At 45.6% G+C, this 18,824-nt stretch overlaps 1 protein-coding gene across 7 annotated transcripts in view; it reads right to left on the bottom strand.

Annotated features, from left to right (window-relative positions):
• Window positions 1-526: 526 nt before the first annotated feature.
• RAB11FIP3 (RAB11 family interacting protein 3) overlaps window positions 527-18,824 on the bottom strand; it is a 170,571-nt gene continuing 152,273 nt past the window's right edge. For 6 of the 7 annotated variants that reach the window (XM_073362848.1, XM_073362851.1, XM_073362850.1 and 3 more), the window contains 8 exons: window positions 18,329-18,422; window positions 15,151-15,254; window positions 12,465-12,605; window positions 10,695-10,776; window positions 7,571-7,708; window positions 6,513-6,668; window positions 5,577-5,717; window positions 527-4,146 (listed from right to left, as the gene is read on the bottom strand). In XM_073362848.1, coding sequence (XP_073218949.1) covers window positions 4,033-4,146; window positions 5,577-5,717; window positions 6,513-6,668; window positions 7,571-7,708; window positions 10,695-10,776; window positions 12,465-12,605; window positions 15,151-15,254; window positions 18,329-18,422 — 970 coding nt within the window. In that variant the 3' untranslated portion in view covers window positions 527-4,032. Of the gene's footprint in view, window positions 4,147-5,576; window positions 5,718-6,512; window positions 6,669-7,570; window positions 7,709-10,644; window positions 10,777-12,464; window positions 12,606-15,150; window positions 15,255-18,328; window positions 18,423-18,824 lie in introns of those variants that run through there. The other variant, XM_073362853.1, reaches the window with a different exon arrangement.

Genomic DNA, 18,824 nt, shown 5'->3' with positions numbered 1-18,824 from the left:
GGGGCATCGAGCAAGCAGCATGCATGATGAACCTAGCCTCTGCCAGCCTTGAGATCAGAGGGCCAAGGCCCCGTCCTGCTTCTGCTGGAATCAATAGGCAAAACTCCCCCGGCGCAGACTCACGCACACTCTGCTCTGTTACCCTGCATAAATCCACAGTAATCTTGTGGAAGTCTATGGTGTTACTTCCCATTTCCACCATGGTAACAGCAGGATTTGTGTCTCGGTGTGGCGACGCTTTCTGCTGCTAGGAGAGCAGTAAGGCTGTACTCACTGTGCGCTCCCGGGGCTTTTACACCAGGCCTGGCTAACAGGGGCAGGAAACGCCTCGCCGAGTCTGCGCCAGGCCCAATGGAAGCTCACTCTTTCCTAGGTTAATACAGATTTTCAATGCTCAGCCACTTCTGCTTTTAAAGTCTGTGTCAGCATTTACGGGGTTATGACAACAGCATCTCCCAGTCCTTCCCTCCTCTGCCATCCCTTCCTTCCTAGGGAAACAGGAGGAAAAAAAGCCCCCCAAAAAGAGTAATGGTAACAGCTTTTAATTTGACAAGAATCAATACATCAGTTCAGACAATACTGGTTTTGCTTCTTGTTTGGAGTTTCCTTCACATACCAGCAGGGAGAGGGGAACTTTGTCGGGGAGTACAGTTTTCCCTCAGGGCTTAAAGCATGATCAGTGTGCAAGTCAGTGCTTCTTTTTTGTTTAAAACTCTTTTCCCGGTGATTTATTTACAATTACAGTACCTCTTAGTGATCAACAGAAAAAAAATGTAAACTGGGGATACACGATCCCAAGTTGAGAAAGGCAGATCTCTGATATTTATATATTTATACATATATATATATATATTTATGTGTATACACAGATACATTTCTCTCTTCTTTAAAGTATTAAAAAAATTGATCAACCTCCATTCTATAAAAAATACCTACTCTACAAGATAGAAAAATTTCCCTCTTGAAGTATACACTGATTTACACCCAAAGCTACTCTGGAAATATACATTACGTGGCTTCTTCCCGCGGGCTCAGGGAGGGAAAAGGTTCACAAGGGGGCAGCTTAGAGAATGAATGAGCAGGAGCTCTTGGCTGGCTGGGAGATGCTACACAAGGGTGTGGGGAGGGAGAAGGAAGACGATAGCGGCTCATTGCTCAGGTGTCTAGGAAAGAGAGAACGCAGCCTTCGCTGGAAGGCAGGTTGTCTCATCTCTGTCAGCAGATATTACAAAAGACAAGCCCAAGGGTATTGTCTGTTCACAGAATGCGACTGGGGACTTCTCGAACATCCCAATGAGACTGGAGCTCCAGCCCCTGCATGCGAGAGATGGAGTTGAAAACAGTGACCTGCTGCCATCTCTCCCTGCAGCTGCTTTTTCTCTTACTTTAGATTTCAAATGAAAAGCTGGGTAAGTCTGGGTTAAAGACTTAATAGAAGGCAAACCCAGATGATGATGGACATTTTTCACAGGCATCCCATGAAACCGTCTCTCCATTAGCATGGGAAAGACAAGGACTGTCAGCACCACTGTGTGTTTTTGGGATCCCCCAGCTATCCTCACTCACGCATGCTCTTCACCCACCTTAGAGACATCCCTTGGGTCAGCATGAATCAAGTTATGCAATTATGCCCTGAAGAAAGCCATCTGGGACCAAGGGCTTTTACTCTCCAGACATGGAATAAAATAAAGGAGAGCTGCCTGCTCAGTAGTTGCGATGGTCTAAAGGGATATTAGGTGAGCGAAGGGGCTGTGGTGTTTATCACTCTCCAACTCTCATCAGAGGGAGAATTTGGATCTAGGTTCCCTGAACTAGCAGCTCAGATGTCCCAGTCCTATGAGCACATTTATGATGTTCCAGTGCAGACCAATGCACCAGGATTTTCCACATTTTGTACAGATTTGGGATTCAGCCCAACTAACAGGGCCCTTCTAAAAGCTAACCAGGTGATTTAAAAATGAAATCACCCCCGGTTAAAATAGAAATCTGTATATTCAACATGCTGACTGTGCCTGGAACCAGGATGCCTTTCGGTTACAGGTTAAATGGATTTTCAGCCAGCGGCAGGGAATAATTGAATATTGGCTCCTAGAGCATGCCGGGGTCTGATGACAGGTTTTAACAGGAAAATCCAGATTTCTTCAGGCCAAGGAAAATCAAAGCCAAGGAAGCTGGATCATTTGGGTGTGTGCTAGCCCGGAGTGAACAGGTGCTTTTAACCAATGCCTGTTTTTACTTATTGAATGATGCATTGTATAGGGTTTAAAATGCATTCAATCAGATGAATTGTACAAGGCTTTTAAAATGGCATTTCACACTGAATGGGTCTGAGGTTAATATGGTTTTTGAGTCTCAGAGGCCTTCAATTTCAGCCTCCAGTCAATTGTACCCCTTAGCTTCCCAGCACCACCTTCACTGGGGTTTAAGACTCGGTTGCAACCACTACACTGCAGGCGGCCTCAGTTGTCTAAGAAGTCAAAACAGCAGCCGCTGGTCCCTTGTTTAGAGCCACTAAGCTACTCAATAAACGCGACAGCAAGCCAAGTGCATCGCAGCACAGGAACGGGGAGAACCCGGGCACTGGAAAGGGCTCTACCTCCAGTGCTGCAGGATCATCAGCAGACCTTACCTCTGAATGGATCATTGCAATACACTTCATGGTAACACTGGCATTCATGCACACAGAGGACGATGGCGGAGGTCCTTGGCTCTTGAAACAAACATGTGAACAGTTCGCATTGGTCCCCTCTGCTAAAACTTACTCTGTTACACCACTAGGGGACCAGCCTAAACAGCTGAGTGCCCACTTATGGCTGAGCACTACTACGGCTACATGAGTACTGTGGGACCATACCGCAGAAGTGAGGAGGGCATAACAGCTACCAGGCTGGCTCCAACGCATGCTAATTAACCATGAAGAAATCACAGCGCTTCCTTCACTTGCTCAAGGAAACAGCATGATAGGGAGCCCTTGTCCTTCCATCTACAGCCATGTGGCTTTCACCACTCCCACTAACTGCTACCTTACTGCAGTCCTGTCCAACTCAGGTCCCATAGGCTTGATAGAGAAATGCTAACATCTGATGCTGAAGGAGCATGCCACAGAAGAGGAATAAGGAGTGCTGAAGATAGCCACCCCTCTGTATTGTGAGAGGAATGGAGCCAGATGAACAGTGAATTTAAAGAAGATGCTGTACGTGTAAAATGTTACCAAGCCAGAGAACAAAAATACAAATGCCGAGGCATGTATCAAACTCCAGTTACGCCCCATATCAAAGACGGCCATTCCCCTGCCCCCTTCCTTCCACCTACTAAATGGAGAGAAGTCATCTAGGGTTCCTGCATGCAACCCCCATGAAGGGGGGCGCGAGATGATGCTAGCTGTGCAGCCTGAGGGAGGAACTTTGCACTAAGTTCAAAAACATTCTACAGGTGTGGAACGAACATTTCTCATTCACAGATCTGCCTCAGTAAGGGTGTCCTGGGCACTTTGGCAAAGCAGATTTCTGGGCTGTGCAGGAAATTATCTCAGAATTCAATCAACTAACTTCTCCACCCCACTATTATTCTCTTTTCATTAAATTTTCAGCAGGATGAATCTATGCACGACCCTGTATTTTGCTTAACCCCTTAGACCTATTCCCCACCTTTGCGTCAGTAGGGATTTCAGGGTTACATATTGCGACAGTTCCAGTTAGCATTTGTCAGCCCCACTGTTTGAAATGTTCCATCAGCAGGGAAGCAGGTCCTTTCCTTTCCTTCCCCACTCCCGCTCCACGTTTTGCTCCATTTATTCTCCAGATTCCCTTTCACCCCTCAAAGCCAGCAAGGGTCTTGAAAGAGAGTCCAACAAAAGGCTTTGTTGCTGGTTTTCTTTTTCCCCTGGGCACTGGATTAATTCACCCAGTGATCTGAAGTGACACTTCATGTGGCTTCATGGAGATCAAAGACATCCTAAGTCTCTCCTTTGCCTCTCAGTGCACCAAGTCCACCCCAGATCAGCAACACACAGTCTGCAGCTCTCTGCTTCCTTTACTTGACTTCCAGAATGGATGGGTTGGTTTCCATGATGGCCACAATGATCCTGTCAATGTAGTCTTGCAGGCGGAAGTTGATCTCCTCCTGCTTTTGAATTGCCTCCATGAGCTATAGGGGAGGAAGAGGAGGAAGCTGGTTACTGACAGATCACAAGTCAGGGCCACCTAGCACAGATTTCTTTGCAATTTTCACCCTTGGACCGTTTGCTCAGCAACAAAAATACCAGAGTCTGCTACAAAGGGTTCCTTTGTCCCTCAAGCTGCATCCTGCCCAAGCTGTGTCTTGTTCCCGCTCCAATTTTAGACTTAAGAGGAAAACCTGCATCTATCTTAAAAGAGCTACTGGTGACATATTCGTTCCCGTTCCTGTCCAGCACGAACTCCAACGACACTTACGTCCTCCCCAAAACCCGGCTTCAGCTCCCTCGAATCCCCATTGTTCTAGCTCCTCGTTTCTCGTGGGGGAATGCTGGTTGGCTGGGGAGGCCATTACATGTTCTCTTCCGCTCTCTAGCGGTTCTGTTAGTGGAAGGTGCTCGTCTGCCAAAGTCAAAGCTAAGCCACAGGCTCATGCTGAATATTAATATTGTGGGTCCTGTTTTCAAACCTGGAACCTCAGATGGCCAAATCATGCTTCCAGGTGCACATATCAGGCAACCAAACACCTGTTTTAGGCATATGACAGGATGCGGACTTCAGCACTACAGTGTGAAAATTGAGCTCGTCACTGAGTTTCTCTAGGGTTTTGTGTATATGGAATGAGTCTCACAACCCCTTATACTCTCACCTTTCCCATGAGAGAACGCGGGTTCTTATACCCTTAGACACCTGCCCCCATGGACAGACAAGGTTTACTCCAGTGCTCTTCCTCTAGCTGCCAGACAATGGCTGTGACTTGTCCCAAGAGAAAGGAACATTGCATGTATCTCACTCAAATAGCAACATGTACTGTCTCGCTTGGCTCCTGCTGGTGAACTCGTCTGTCCACGTGTGCAAGTGTCTGAGGTACAGCTACATGAGAACTTGGTACAACAACCAGGGAAGGGGGAGAAGCATAAAGAGCACAGCCATGACAGACCCAGGTTCTCAGTCCTCCACCAATTGTAAGAGGCTAGATTGAGATTTCTAAGGTATTAAGCAGACAACTTACGTAATGTTCTTTACATTATCCTAGCAAGGGGGACATTACCTCATGAACAGCCCAGCTAGCGCTTGGCTATAGCCTTGCCACGGTGTGCACCACCATCTTAAGGAGTGTCTGGTTTCTATGGGAAGCCATGACCTATGGCGAGTCAGCATCTCTGCAAGATGGGCCCCTTTCTAATTGCAGTGGAGCTGCAGAAAAGAATCGCCATGGCTCTCAGTGGGATCCCTGGATTATCAGTAGTGATCTCCACTGCAGAGAGAGCCCTTTCAGCTCCTTCCGGGCACATGCAGGTGCTTAGGAGCCAAGAGTGGGGATTAAAGACATCACTCATGCTAAACAGGAAGTGGTTTGAGGTAAACAGGAATACGCTTTCTCTAGACACCACACAGTACCTCGTCTCTGGAGACCGAGCTGATTTCTGCAGCCAGGGACTCTGAGAAGGAAGCTGAGAAGAGGTTCTTGGCTCCCTGAATGCTAAGGTTTATAATCTGTCCATTCAGCTCGTCATTCTGTTCTTTCAGATTGCGGTTATCCTGCTCACAACAAAAAGGAAGAATCAGGACATTCATAATTCACATTTCTAGAGCCCCACAGACGGCAGGTGCTGTCGGAGCTTCACAAAGGGGGTGCTCTGTATTTTATAGCTGGTAGGACTAGAGGCACAGTGAAGTTAAGTGAAATGGCCAAGGTGCCCTGGTGACTAAATGGCAGAGCAAGACCAGAATACAGCTCTCCTGACTCTTGTACTACCCTGAGCTAGCAGAGCCCTGGGAAGCTTTACTCAGTAGAGGAGTGAATACATACAACATGCTGGGGAGATTTGAACCCCCTTTTGTTCTGACCAGATTGATCTGCAACGGATCAGCGTTTCACTGGGGTATCTCCAGAACGCCTCCCCTGGTCCAAGATACTGAAGTGAGGCTGAAATCTGTGCCTTGCCAGCCAGGGAGATCGTGTTTTGCAGTCCTCTGTTGAACTGAGAAAGGCGAAGCATTCCCCCGCCGTGAACATGCTCACGTTGTCCGTGCTACTTGGGCGGGCTATGGCGATTCTCTCCCAGAAGCGGCTTTTAGGCCAAACAGACATGGTAGCTGTGAGTATAGTGCTGAGATTTCTCCCCAGTGCCTCTCCTGTTTCCCATACACAGTCCCAGCTGTACTTTGCCAATGCTTAATCATACCTCCAGTGGCTAAAGAAGAGGCTGGTGCAGTCCCCAGAGTCTACGCCTTGTAGCGAGACTGGACATGACAGTCCAAGCTGCTGCTGTGGTGTTGAACTGATTGGCGTCTAGTAGCCGAACCAATACATCGCTCCCACCACCCCAGTACCTGCTTGAGCCGCCTAATCTCTTGCTCCAGCTCCGTCTCCCGCGTCCTGCTATTGTACTCTTGGAGACCCACGCTGCTGCTTCTGCCTCTTCGCTGCTCCGCTTCAAGTTTAAACAGCTGCAGGTGCTCCAGCTGCTTTCGGAGGTCCTCAATCAGCTGCAATGCAATGAAGGAGAGCGATCGCACCAGAGGGCCATAAAGTGCCACAGCGCTAAGCGCGGAGTGAGCCTCCCTGCTGCACCAGAGAGGCGCGTGAGGTGAGACAGCAGGAGGAGAGAGAGAATGGTCGGTCTGAAGTGTACAGAAATCAGTTATGTTCTCAGTGTTGTTATATTCCTGTCCTCCCCCTGCTAACACTGGCTGGGCCCAAGTTCCTACCTCAGGCCTTTGCCATTACACCTTTACATCCAGACAGAAATATGCCATGTTGAGCAGGCTGGTGAATCCTGACTTGTGCAGGCCTTTGAATGTGAATGCAGAGACACACTGGAGTGAATTTTAATGTACATGAAAGCAAGGGACTAGGTACAAATTGATGCCACACACTATGCCAATGCACCCCTGCAGACTATCTTGCAACTAGGCACTGCCAAAGAGCAGTGGTTTGAAGAGTGGCAAACAGCTAGAGCAAGATGATCAAATACACTTTCACCTGTTACTCAATTTAAATCCCCGTCGCTGGAGCAAAAAGGCAAGAGCTATTCCACCCAGCTGTGTCCATTGTAACTGCGAACACTAGACACACAAGCATGTGGAAACGAAAAAGCCTTCAGGTAAGGGCAGCTGAAAGCATCAATTAATTTCTCTCTCTCTCCAGTTCATTGTGTTTCTTCCGTTTGGCAACAGCAGAGGCCACATTACGCTGATAACAAGGTTAATTCATGGTGCAATTTGTATCTAGGGTTATCGAGGAACTAGACTATCACTGAGCCCTGTTTACAGGACGCAGCATATTGACCTCTGGCGAAAGTGCTTGTAAATAGCTGCAGTTTCCGCTGAGGGCTTCAGGGAGAAGTGTGTGGACAGGCTGAATGGTGTCAGCTGTTCACTCTGCTCACCTCCTGAGTGGACTCCTTCTCCTTCTGGAATTGGTGTCTCTCATGAGTCAGTTTGTCTCCTATCTTCCTCTTGCTTTCCTGCTCCTCATTGAGTTGAGTAGTGAGGTCTTCTATCTCATCTAACAACTTCTGCTTCTCCTGCAACAAAGTTTAGCAAGATGAAATCACAAGACCTTCCCCACAGCACGGCAAGGCCCCTCTCCTGTCATTCGGAGAGGAGAGCACATATGCACATTGCCACATGGGAACATTCTTTTAGCCAATGTGCCTTAGTTTGGACACTTTTGCCTGCTGTGCTTTCATCTGTTGTCTGAGGACTTTACAGCCTCAGTGCTTTGCCAGCAGTAAACAAAATGCATCAGCAGAGTCAGGAGAGACATGTAATAAATGACTCCTGCCATAAGTTCCATTTGAGCAATCTCTTGCATCTGCACAGAGCCCAGATGATTTCAGTGACTCTGCACAGGGGCAGGACAGAGTTGTTGCAGGACTGGGGCCTAAGTGAGGGCTACCGGATGAAAATGACATCAAATCAAAGGAATCCCTTAGTTTAAACAACAGCTACCCTCTCAGAGAAGTTTACAATAGACCCAGAACTCTGATCTCATTAAACCCTTTTTTATCCTGAGTTTTAACTGAGAATGGATTTCACAGAAAGCAAACAGACAACGAAAGAACCCGAGCAATGTAAATTAGTATCTAAAACTAAACTATACCCATGGATTTTCAGCAGAACCCTTTTACTATTCTCCACCTTGGCTCAATGGTTGAACAGGGCAGTCAACTGAATTTGTTCAAAGTTTAAAACCACATAAAACTCGTTATTTAATTGTGACCAGAGCCCTGTGAGTGACAAGGTTTCTTTATGCTGCTAATTTTCCCCATAGGATCAGCCCCTCTCCCTAGTGTGTCATGTGCTGCTTGTAAGTTCTAACTTGGTTCCAAGTTTAAAGGTGATTGCTGGAGTCACCTATTTTTATACATGCCAAAATTGTCCAAAAAAAAAAAAAAGAAAAAAAAAAGGGTCAGTGCCTCACGTTATATGCCTGGAGACGTGACCCAGGTTTCAGGAGTGCTGAGCGCCAACAGCCCCCAGCGAAAATTCAGTCACTTGATTCGGAGCAGACACTCATCTTTGCCAAATGTGTTACTAGTTTGTAACATGCATCGATATTTTCTGTGATGAAAGGTGCTTTGTCAATGTGAAATAATATTGACAACAATCAGGAAATCGATGTTTCAGACAAAAACAAAGGAGACATCCAGTTTATCAGCAGGGGGTTGCATCCTCCATGGAGAGCTAATTGCATCTGTTACTGCTCATTAGCCACATTAACGCTAATTTAAGCTAAAATAGAGATGAGCAACACCATGTGATGAGGAGAGGACAGTCAAGAATAAACACGTCTCAGGTGGCTGAATGCACCTAAGAACCCTCACAATTTACACCCTTTCTCTCAGATCTAGTGTTGCTGTTTGAAACGTGGGAATGTTGTTATTGTGTGTTTAAATTATATTCTTTATATAGCATCTTTCCTGCCAGGAAAATCTCAATATACTTTATAAACAAGATCTCAATAGAGGAATCACTGGGTGGAGTTCTACAGCTTGTTTTATGCAGGACCTCAGACTAGATCAGGGTAGTCAATTGTTTTTTGTTAAGGTCCAAATTTCTTGGTCAAGGTAAAGTCAAGGTCCAGACTCCAGAAAGAGTTGCACAAAACCAACAACAATAATGATAATAGGTAAATAAAAAGATTTCGGTGTCCATTCAAAAGCATCTGGCGGTCTGGATTTGGGCCACAGTCCACCTACTGACTATCCCTGGACTAGATGATCAGCATAGTCCCTATGGCCTTGAAGTTTATGAAGCTACGAAAAACTTGGGGGCCAAATTTTAGGCCCATGAATCCATCATTTAGGTACCTAGATCAAATCTGATTTCTTCAGGGAACCTTATATATTGGCAAATAAAAGTTAGAAATTAAAATAAATTTAATACATACCTATTATATTACACACCAACACAATACATCCATACTCCATTACACACACCCCTTTCCGCACTCACACAAGTTAGTGTAAAATGTGTCCTCTGCTAAACCTGACAATTAAAAAATTCAACGGTGATAAAGTCTCCCATGACATCCCCTTCTCAGTTACACACACAATGGAACCTGGGTATTGTGACACAGGAGGAAAGCTGACAATCATTTCAGTGCACTGCAGCGGGAGAGTGTCTAACCTGTTAGTGTGAACCTGTGTGCACTGCCAAGTTTGTGGGTAAAGCTTCCCTACAAGAAGGTTCCACCGCCGTCCTGCATTATGTTTTCAGTCAGCAGGACCCAAGCTGGAAATGACCTTCCCCACAATTTGCCACAAGAGGGCAGAATTTCATTCATAAACAGCGAAGACATTGATACAGGTACCATACATAAGGCAACCAAAAATAGCAGCCCTGCTTGTTTGCCTGTATGAGGTTCTATGGGCAGCTGACAGGATTACTGCTGAAGTACATGTAGGACTGCATTGCCTCAGAGAGGTTGGTCCTGGGCCTACAGATTTCACAGCGACAAACACAGTGACTCAGTCAATATCTATAGCACTACTGCCGAGCTAAGGCCCTGGTTTCTATTTAGGGTAGGACTAGAGGAGGAAATGGCTCCTTGCTTGTTTGCCTTGCTTGTTACACATAACTTGGGACTCATACAGGTCTTTTGTGCAAACCATTCCATCTCTGCTGTTTGCAACTGGCACTTAGCCTTGGCCAAAATTCCTGATTCGGAGGGAAAACCACAGCGTGCTCTCATTCTGCATGGGCTACACTGCCTTTGAAGCTGGGCAGAACACAGGTGTCAGTGACTAATACACTGACAGGTTAACTTGAGGCAAGTTGGAATGCGCACTGCAGAGATGCTAAAGTATGATATACTCAGGAAAGCCAGCAGTGGGCCAGGGTGCTGAGTCACAGTGGCATAATTAATGCCACGTCCCATGCAGAGATGCACATTCACGCTTCACCGCTAAGGAATCTCTGGCACAGAACAGATCCCTCAGCCTGTTTTCAAACACACCAAAGTATGAGCCTGAAGTATCTTTCTAGGTGAGAAGGCTCTCCCCTCACCTCCTCCAGCCTCTCGATACTGGCTTTCAGACAAGGGACGCAGGATCTCAGCTCGCTGTTCTCGTCCTCCAGCTGCTGCAGTCTGTGGCAATGAATGAACACACTTAGAAACTCTGCTACCAGAGCCCTGAGACCGGAGAAAGTCATGCAAGCAGCAAAAAGTAATAAGAGCACATTAGTGAAGACTGGAGCGTGGATGTAGGACTGAGGATGGACTCTGCCTTTGTCCGCCCCAGTCCTTCTCACCAGCAATCACGGGGAAGGAAGAGACATCTACCAAGACTTAGCTGGAGTCATTTGAAGTCCTCTGCCCAGTTTTTGCCTGCTGTGACTGATATCCCACCCGCAAAGGACCAGGCCATCCTTCAGGCTCAGCACTGACTACCTTCATTGCCCCACAGTAGCAAATCCCAGCTCTGGGCACCAAAGGGTGAAACCTTTTATCTGAGCACAGGCTCTTTGCATTCCAATTATTTCCCCCCATTTTTGATACCTCTCCTCTTTGTATTTTTACCTCAGAGGCCAAGTACCAGGGATTGGCACACAGCAACCAGGAGGAATCCAGAGATGGCCTCACCTAGTGCCCCAGGTTCAGATCTCTCAAATTCACATGGGTATTCTTCCTCCCATATTATCTTCCTGGTCCTTTCTTGTCAATCATGGCCAGTTAGGACTGAGCAAGAATGGAACATTCTGCATTTGCTGAATCCCTAGTGAAGACCACCCAGCCAGAGAGAAGACACCCCTCGCCCAGGAAAGGTTGGCTCTGCCCAGGAAGCCAGCCTGAGGGTGTGGGGAAGCCTACAAGCTGGTTACTGCCTGATGAGATCAGTCACTAGGAGCAAGGGTGTTTGTTACTTAAGCTGGTTTTTCAGCTCAGATCTCCCCATGCTGCTGTTACTATTCCTCTGGGACAGCCCCAGACAGTGCTGTTGCTCTGTTCCTTCTAGAACAACCAAACACTGCTCAGATGCTTCTGTAACTGCTCTTCCCACTCGGGGCTATTCAGGCGGAGGAAAGCTGTAGTCCTCGCCTTGAGCTCATGCCTGTTGAAGTCAAAGGCAGAACTTCCATTGACTTCCCTAGGAGCAGAGCAGATACTTTGCATGTCTTTGTGAAGCCGACTCGTGTGACAATGTCAAACTGAGCTCCAGGGACTAGTCATGCCAACGGGCCGGAGGTTCAAGTGGACACCCTCTTTATTCGCACCGTTAGGGGCAGATCAAGAGGGAGCATGCATGAACTAATGGATCCAAATGGAAAGTTCTCTCTGGCTGGAGAAAAGTGTCACTGATCTGAATCATAGAATATCAGGGTTGGAAGGGACCTCAGGAGATCTAGTCCAACCCCCTGCTCAAAGCAGGACCAATCCCCAACTAAATGATCCCAGCCAGGGCTTTGTCAAGCCTGACCGTAAAAACTTCTAAGGAAGGAGATTCCACCACCTCCCTAGGTAACCCATTCCAGTGTTTCACCACCCTCCTAGTGAAAAAGTTTTTCCTAATATCCAATCTAAACCTCCCCCACTGCAACTTGAGACCATTACTCCTGAAGAGGTGGGTTAATTTACTACTTTGGGACAAAGTTACAGAGGAAGGTGGTAGTCAAAACCAGGGTTTAGAAAGACATGGGGGCAAGCTTTATGGGAGGCAGCATAGCCATGGCTGGAGTTTATTTTGGAAACTCACCCCCAGTTGTCTTCTAGTTGTCACTGATTAGCGATACACCCCCAAAGCTTCACCATGTGGAGGATATGGTGGCTGTACCAACCTGGCTTGCAGATTCTCAATCTCAATACTCTTCTCTCTCTCCATCCTGGTCAGGAGCTCTCTTTGTTTTCTGATTTCCTCCAGCAGTGTCTCATCTGCTTTCAACTCTTGTTCCTTCAGCTGTTCCTCCAGGGCATTAGCTCTTTGGAGAAAAGGAAAGAAGGGGTTTAGCCAAGTCTGACATTACACAGCTGTCCTACTGACATTTGGATATTTTATGGAGTGGGATGTCCTCCTTTCTTTTTACCCTCCTCCCCCTATTGCAAAGCCAGTAGACGCCACCATGGAGTTTGAAGATCAACATAAAAGGAGCAGCATCTGTACAAGACAAAGAACAGGCACCTGCAAGACACTTACAGACACCTGGGAGAAAGCAGGTAGTACATCCTCACAACCACCCAATCCTTGAACACTCTGTGATGCTGAACCGCTTGGAAGCCATTGCCTATTTGGCATTTAAATCACTGGAAACCCGGGCAATGGATACTGGTATCTTATCACAAGTTTCTACAAGCCTCAGTGGTCACATTAAAACTAACCAAAAGGAGGAAAGAAGAGAGGATTGAGAAGAAAACAAAGTAAAAGATTTTCTTAAAACTTGTGTCTTAGTGGGTAGCAGAGTCAGGGTACTGCACAGAATAAGCTACTGAGGCTAATTACTCCAATTAATTAATTATCTTCCTTTTCACCTGGGTTTGTAGTGGAGTATGAAATTCACACGCCACTTATGGGTAATTCCTTTGGGCACCAGCATCAGTGATAATTGTATAGCTCTAGGAATACAACATTTGGCTGTCTGCATGTTGCCAATAAATTAAGCAGGGCCTACATAATGATTATTTAATTGTTGCAGAGAAATATTATAATACAAGACAGAGAGGGGGTTTAATAGATGTTGGGATTTGCAAGACTTGTAGGATCTTATAATAATTTTAAGTTAAATCAAATCTAGGACCTAAAGAAAGTGACCATTTCCCTCTAAATTCTCAAATCACAAGTGGAGCGTGGAGGGTTATTTTTCCAGGCCACATCCATAACTGGCAAACATTTTTAATGTCACATGGTTCTCAATGGAGCACACAAGTCTCAGAAGACATTCAAGCAGTGGACAGATGTTTGTTGCTAATCTACTCACTCAAACCTGTCCTTGGAAGCAGGTGAATAAATAGTGCATGAGTGGCTGTCATTTTATGACCTTTGATTACATTACTGTAAAGTTGCTTCTGCTTCCCAAAGCAGTGCATTATGAACCATCTTCAACATCAGCAGCTGGGAAGCTACACTTTCCTGGGATATTGTTTTGTTATAGAGCTTGTAAAAACACAGGACAAAAGCATGAGGTGCGAACCTCTGATAGAAGGACATGTTTTTCTAACTCATCAACTTGTTACCTAAGCCCTTTATTTGGATAAAAATAATTAACCCTTCTGGACTAAGTGATTAGAGCACTCAAGGGGGAGTTGTGTGTATTAGGGAAAACATCTTGTTACTGTGAAGTTTATCAGGGCTTACGGAAACCTTTACTTGAATCACTGTTGTCCATGACACACATACTACTTAATCTTATAGTCCTGTAGATAAACTCCTAATGGCTTTATCTGAGGAGCATAAACACCTCTGGAGAATAGGAACCCCCGAGATTAAAAATCCCAGGGGTTAAATAAAATTATCAGATTTACACTTGTCCCAAAATCCAAAAGCAATAGGGGCATTTCAGGGGGAGGAGGGCGGAGTCAGAGACACAGTATAGAACTTCTTTAGCTCCCATTAAAATGCAGGGGATTAAATGAAAGGCCAGAGCGGAAAAAACAGTAACTTTCCCTTCCCAAATAACAATGCTCAATATTATTGCTAATTATTTGTAACGTAGCAGCAGCCAGGGGCCCCAGTGAAGGATCAGGGCCCCATTGCTCTAGGCACTGGACCCACAACAAAAAAGGACTGATTAGGTTATGTGTAACTGGAGAGATTATTTAGAACTATCAGAGCATAACGCTGGCATTGTTACCAGAAGATCAGAGACTCAGACCTGCCAATCTGCAGATTACCTGAATTCCCAGCAGCTAGTCAGTGGCACAGAAATTGAACAGGTGAGGCATGGAAAATGAAGCAGAGGTGGCCTTTTGCGAAGGCAGCAGTTTGGATGCCTGCTGGCTTTTGACAGGGATGGAATTTAGATCAGTTAGGGAGGGCAGATTTGCTAAGATTTAATAGTCTCTTCTTTATCTTTCTATTGACTTCTTTTCCATTGGCGTGCTTTCATCACACACTTAACCCAACAGAGGGAGTTCTGAGAACAGCTGCCTTTTATTTACAGACAATAACCTTAGAGAGAGTTGCGTGTGTGGATCCTATGTACACATGTGCTCACTAATTCACACAGGGAGCAGAGAAAAGAGATCAATTCTAAAATACATTAAGGGCTTTCCTACTTGGTGCAGCAATGCAGGCTCAAGGGGTGTGAATTGCAAAGTGCACTAAGTAGAAGTCCCCTAGTGCGCACTAATGATGAAACAGGGACCTGTAGGGGATGTCAGCAGGGTCTATGAAGGTCACTTCGTGTGCAATACGTTTGTGTGTGTGAGAATTCACACCCCTCTAGTACACACTGCTACACAGTGCAGACAAGCCCTTAGAAACGCCTCATGAGGATATGTTTGCTCCTGTGACAAGCCAAATGCCCTCACCTGTGCACCAGCTGCAGGTTTTCCTGCTTTAACCGACTGTGCTGCTCTCCATTTGCAGCTGTGTCCTTTTCCAGCTCTGTTACCCTCTTCTCCAGGAAGATGACCTGTGCAAGCAAGAGAGAGGATTCAGTTACCAATAGGTTCTTTCAGCTTTATTTCTCTTTCTTAGAAGTGCAGGCCAAATGATAGCACTGACAAAACTCAAATGCAACAATTGAAGTAATAACTGAAGACATTCAATTGGTTGCCTCTAACTTGAACTGTATCTTGCTTGACTTTGAGAATATCATGTATGTTCTGTGCTTCATCGTGTCTCACCTATAACTGCTGAAATGTGCCATGATCTAGGAGGTGACCTCATTCTCATTCAAGAAATTTACAAGTAGGCATTCCATCTTGGTGTGTCTCACAGATTTTTAAAAACACAATTTGCACTTTGCTAGAATTTAGCTCCTAAATTTTAGAAGTGTTCCATAATACTAACACAGGGCCAAATGCTTCACTGGCGTTTCTCCTTTGAGGAGAAAGGCCACTTCAGTGGTCATCTTCATTAAGTTTTTGAATATGTGGATCTATCGAGCCAGATCCTCAGCTGGTGGAAATTGCCATAGCTCCAATGGAACTGTGACAGCGTATACCAGCTGAGAATATGTCTCATGCTACCTAAAAGGGACAAAATGTCCCTTTTGTCCTTTTCACAGATGGAGAGAGACAAGGAAAAAGGAATAGACTATTGCCAAGCCACAGATATTAGAAAGGGGACTCAAGGGCTGGTTCACAACCAGAAACTACCTTAAGTTCCTTTTAAACATTGACTAGATTTCACTTTGATGGTGTCCTTTTAAGAGACACTCCTGCAGAGTTGCACGAAACAAGCTGGATACATTATAACTTTCCTTTGGTTATAAAAATCTGCATTTTAGGGGTCTGAATGTTAATTTAGAATTATTCCCTTTCCTCCCCCCCGAGTTACATTGCTCCCTGCTCTGCTCTCAGCCTTATTGAAAAAGCAACGTTACATATGCTATCCGCAATGTATTCTTCAGACCTTTCAAGCACTCTGTCAGACTGCGGCACTCAATGTTGCGACACCATCCCTACAGCTGCAGTGAAGAGGGCTGAGAATTGTCACTGCATTTGATAAACAAGCAGGAGGTGGGAATACTTTCCTAAGGACAAACTATCTATTTGTGTAAAAACTAAAGTCATGATTATTGAGATAAGAACAACAAAACAAGTCACAACTGATTCTTTTATTGGATATGCCTAAAAATGAATTTTACATGTTACTTTAGAGTGAAGGACAAATGATGAACAAATCTATACTAAGTCCATGAATCTGGGGTATAAACCAAACCCTGACAATACTCTAGCCAAATGTTTCAAATCTGGGTGCCTGACGTAAGGCTACTAAATCTATATTTGGGCTCAGAGTGGCCAGAAATGCTGAGCACTCACAAATCCCACTGAGGTAAAGGGGAGCTGCAGGAGTTCAGCACCTCAAAGCCAGGGCACTTTGAAACAGGAGCTGAATTTCAGACATCTAGGTGTGAAAATTTTGGCCTGTATTCTTCAAAGAGACAGTATAAATGATACAATTCTATAAATTATTGTACTAAAGTGCTGTCAAATGGACAAGTAATGTGTATATGTATACATATATATTTATTTCTCTGTCATACCTACAACTCCACACGTCTTCCTATTCAGGATGTCAGAATTAAGCAGTTTTAAAGAGGTATTTTCACATTGGGGCAAACATTTATACAAAGCACAATTCACTTTTGGCTTGGAGTTTTCCATATTCCCTCGGCTATTTTTAGCTACTCATGTTTGAGTAAAGCTTTCCTTTCCCAAATGCAGTTTCTCCTCCTCCTGCCACATGATCCTTTGCCCATAAACTCCCCAGTAAGTTAACGTGGAACTAAATAGAGATGTCACAAAGCCAGCATTTATAGCCTCGCTGCAGGACAAATTCTGAGCAGAACAGGCATGAGTGAAAGACAGGAAGTCCCTGTTTCAAGTCAAATAGCTTTGCTTCCTAGGAAGAACAGCATTAGACAGCCGTGTATATAGCATTATGAAACAATTACAAAATAAACTGATTTAAAATATATTTCTCCGTATTAATATTGCTCTATGAATGGTTATAATGACCAACTGCAAATACAGTGTATGCAAATATTGTATCTCTTACCACCCGTGTCAGTGACATCAGTCATTCAGACTAAGGCCATGTCTATATGTGCAGCACGGCAGCAGCACAGCTGTATCGCTGCAGCCACACCATTGCAGTGCGCCTGGGGAGATGCTCTCTGACGACGGGAGAGCATAAAAACCAGCTCCGTGAGCGTTAGAAGCTATGTCGGCGGGAGCAGCTCTCCTGCTGACACAGTACTGTGCACACGACCGTGTATGTCAGCGTCACTGAGGTCACTCACGGGGGGTGGTTTATTCACACGCCAAGCGACATAAGGGAATCTGACACAGACTGTAAAGTAGACATAGCCTGAGACAGAGGGACAGACCTCTTCCCCCTGCCAGTACTGCAAGAGGCTATGGAACACAGAGCATTGTTTAGTAAACTGTAGGGGGCCAGGAGGAGCCACAAGCCATTTACCATGAAGCAATCTTCAGCACAAGCTGTGCAGCTCCAGCTTCAGCTTAACACCCACGGAAAAGATTGGAATTTGACCTCCCAACCCGAACACAGGAACACTCTATGCCTTTTCTGATCGTTTTGTCAAATCACAACCCCCAAGTCAGTACAGAATGCTTTGAGTTAACCACCTGTCCCCAGTAGTTAGCTACCCAGTGTCAGCCAGCATTCAATAATAGCAAGTAATTAACACCTTGCATTTCCCCAGCAACTTCTGTCCTAGGATCTCAAAGCACGGTAAACCATTATTTACTCCATACAGGAATAGGTACTCGGCTACCCTTTTCATTAATGAGTAGGCTGATGCACAAAGAAATGCCTTGCCCAAAAGCACCCAGTGCATCAAAAGACAGAGCCAGGAACAGAACCTGGGTATCCTGTTCCCTTGGTTTAACCACTAGGAACATGTGCTCCGCCCGCCCAAAGGAAAACCGCTCGACGTCAAAGATAAGCTTAGTAGGACACTCAGACGCTTTGCCTCCATTAAAACTTCAGAGGCAGCTGCAATAGCATTCATACCTTGTCAGTGATGTCCTCATCTGCACATTCCATGTGGTCACGGAAAGGTTCTTCCATAGCATCCACAGTCAGGGTGCCCGTCTGATGTAAATGCCTATATCCGAGACAGACCAACCCAACCCAAAGCAAGATGACCATTAGAGAGAACATTGCAGAAGGCAAAGTATCATTTCTTATACAATTCCTCTCAACTCCCCACCCCTTCTCCTGCAGGAGACATTAGGACATTGCTCTCTTTTGGGTGACAGTAGGTAAAGATGATGAAACCAGGAGGCTGGCCTGGCAAAACAGTGATTCTATCGAGTAGCAAGCCTCGCTTTCACCAAATGAGGCTCTGACAAGTCAACAAGAGTCAGCACCCCACAACACCTCGGTACTGCCAAACTATGGGACAGGAATCTTCACTATGTTTGTGACTTTTAGTGAACAGCACCTGGCTGTCAGAGGGGAAACAGACAAGTAGTGTTGGAAGTTGGTGCTATCACCTCTTATTCTT

The sequence above is a fragment of the Lepidochelys kempii genome, chromosome 10 (genome assembly GCF_965140265.1).
Source record: "Lepidochelys kempii isolate rLepKem1 chromosome 10, rLepKem1.hap2, whole genome shotgun sequence".
Classification (NCBI taxonomy): domain Eukaryota; kingdom Metazoa; phylum Chordata; order Testudines; family Cheloniidae; genus Lepidochelys; species Lepidochelys kempii.
Note: the sequence above shows the minus strand (reverse complement) of the source record. Positions and strands in the feature narration are given on the sequence as shown.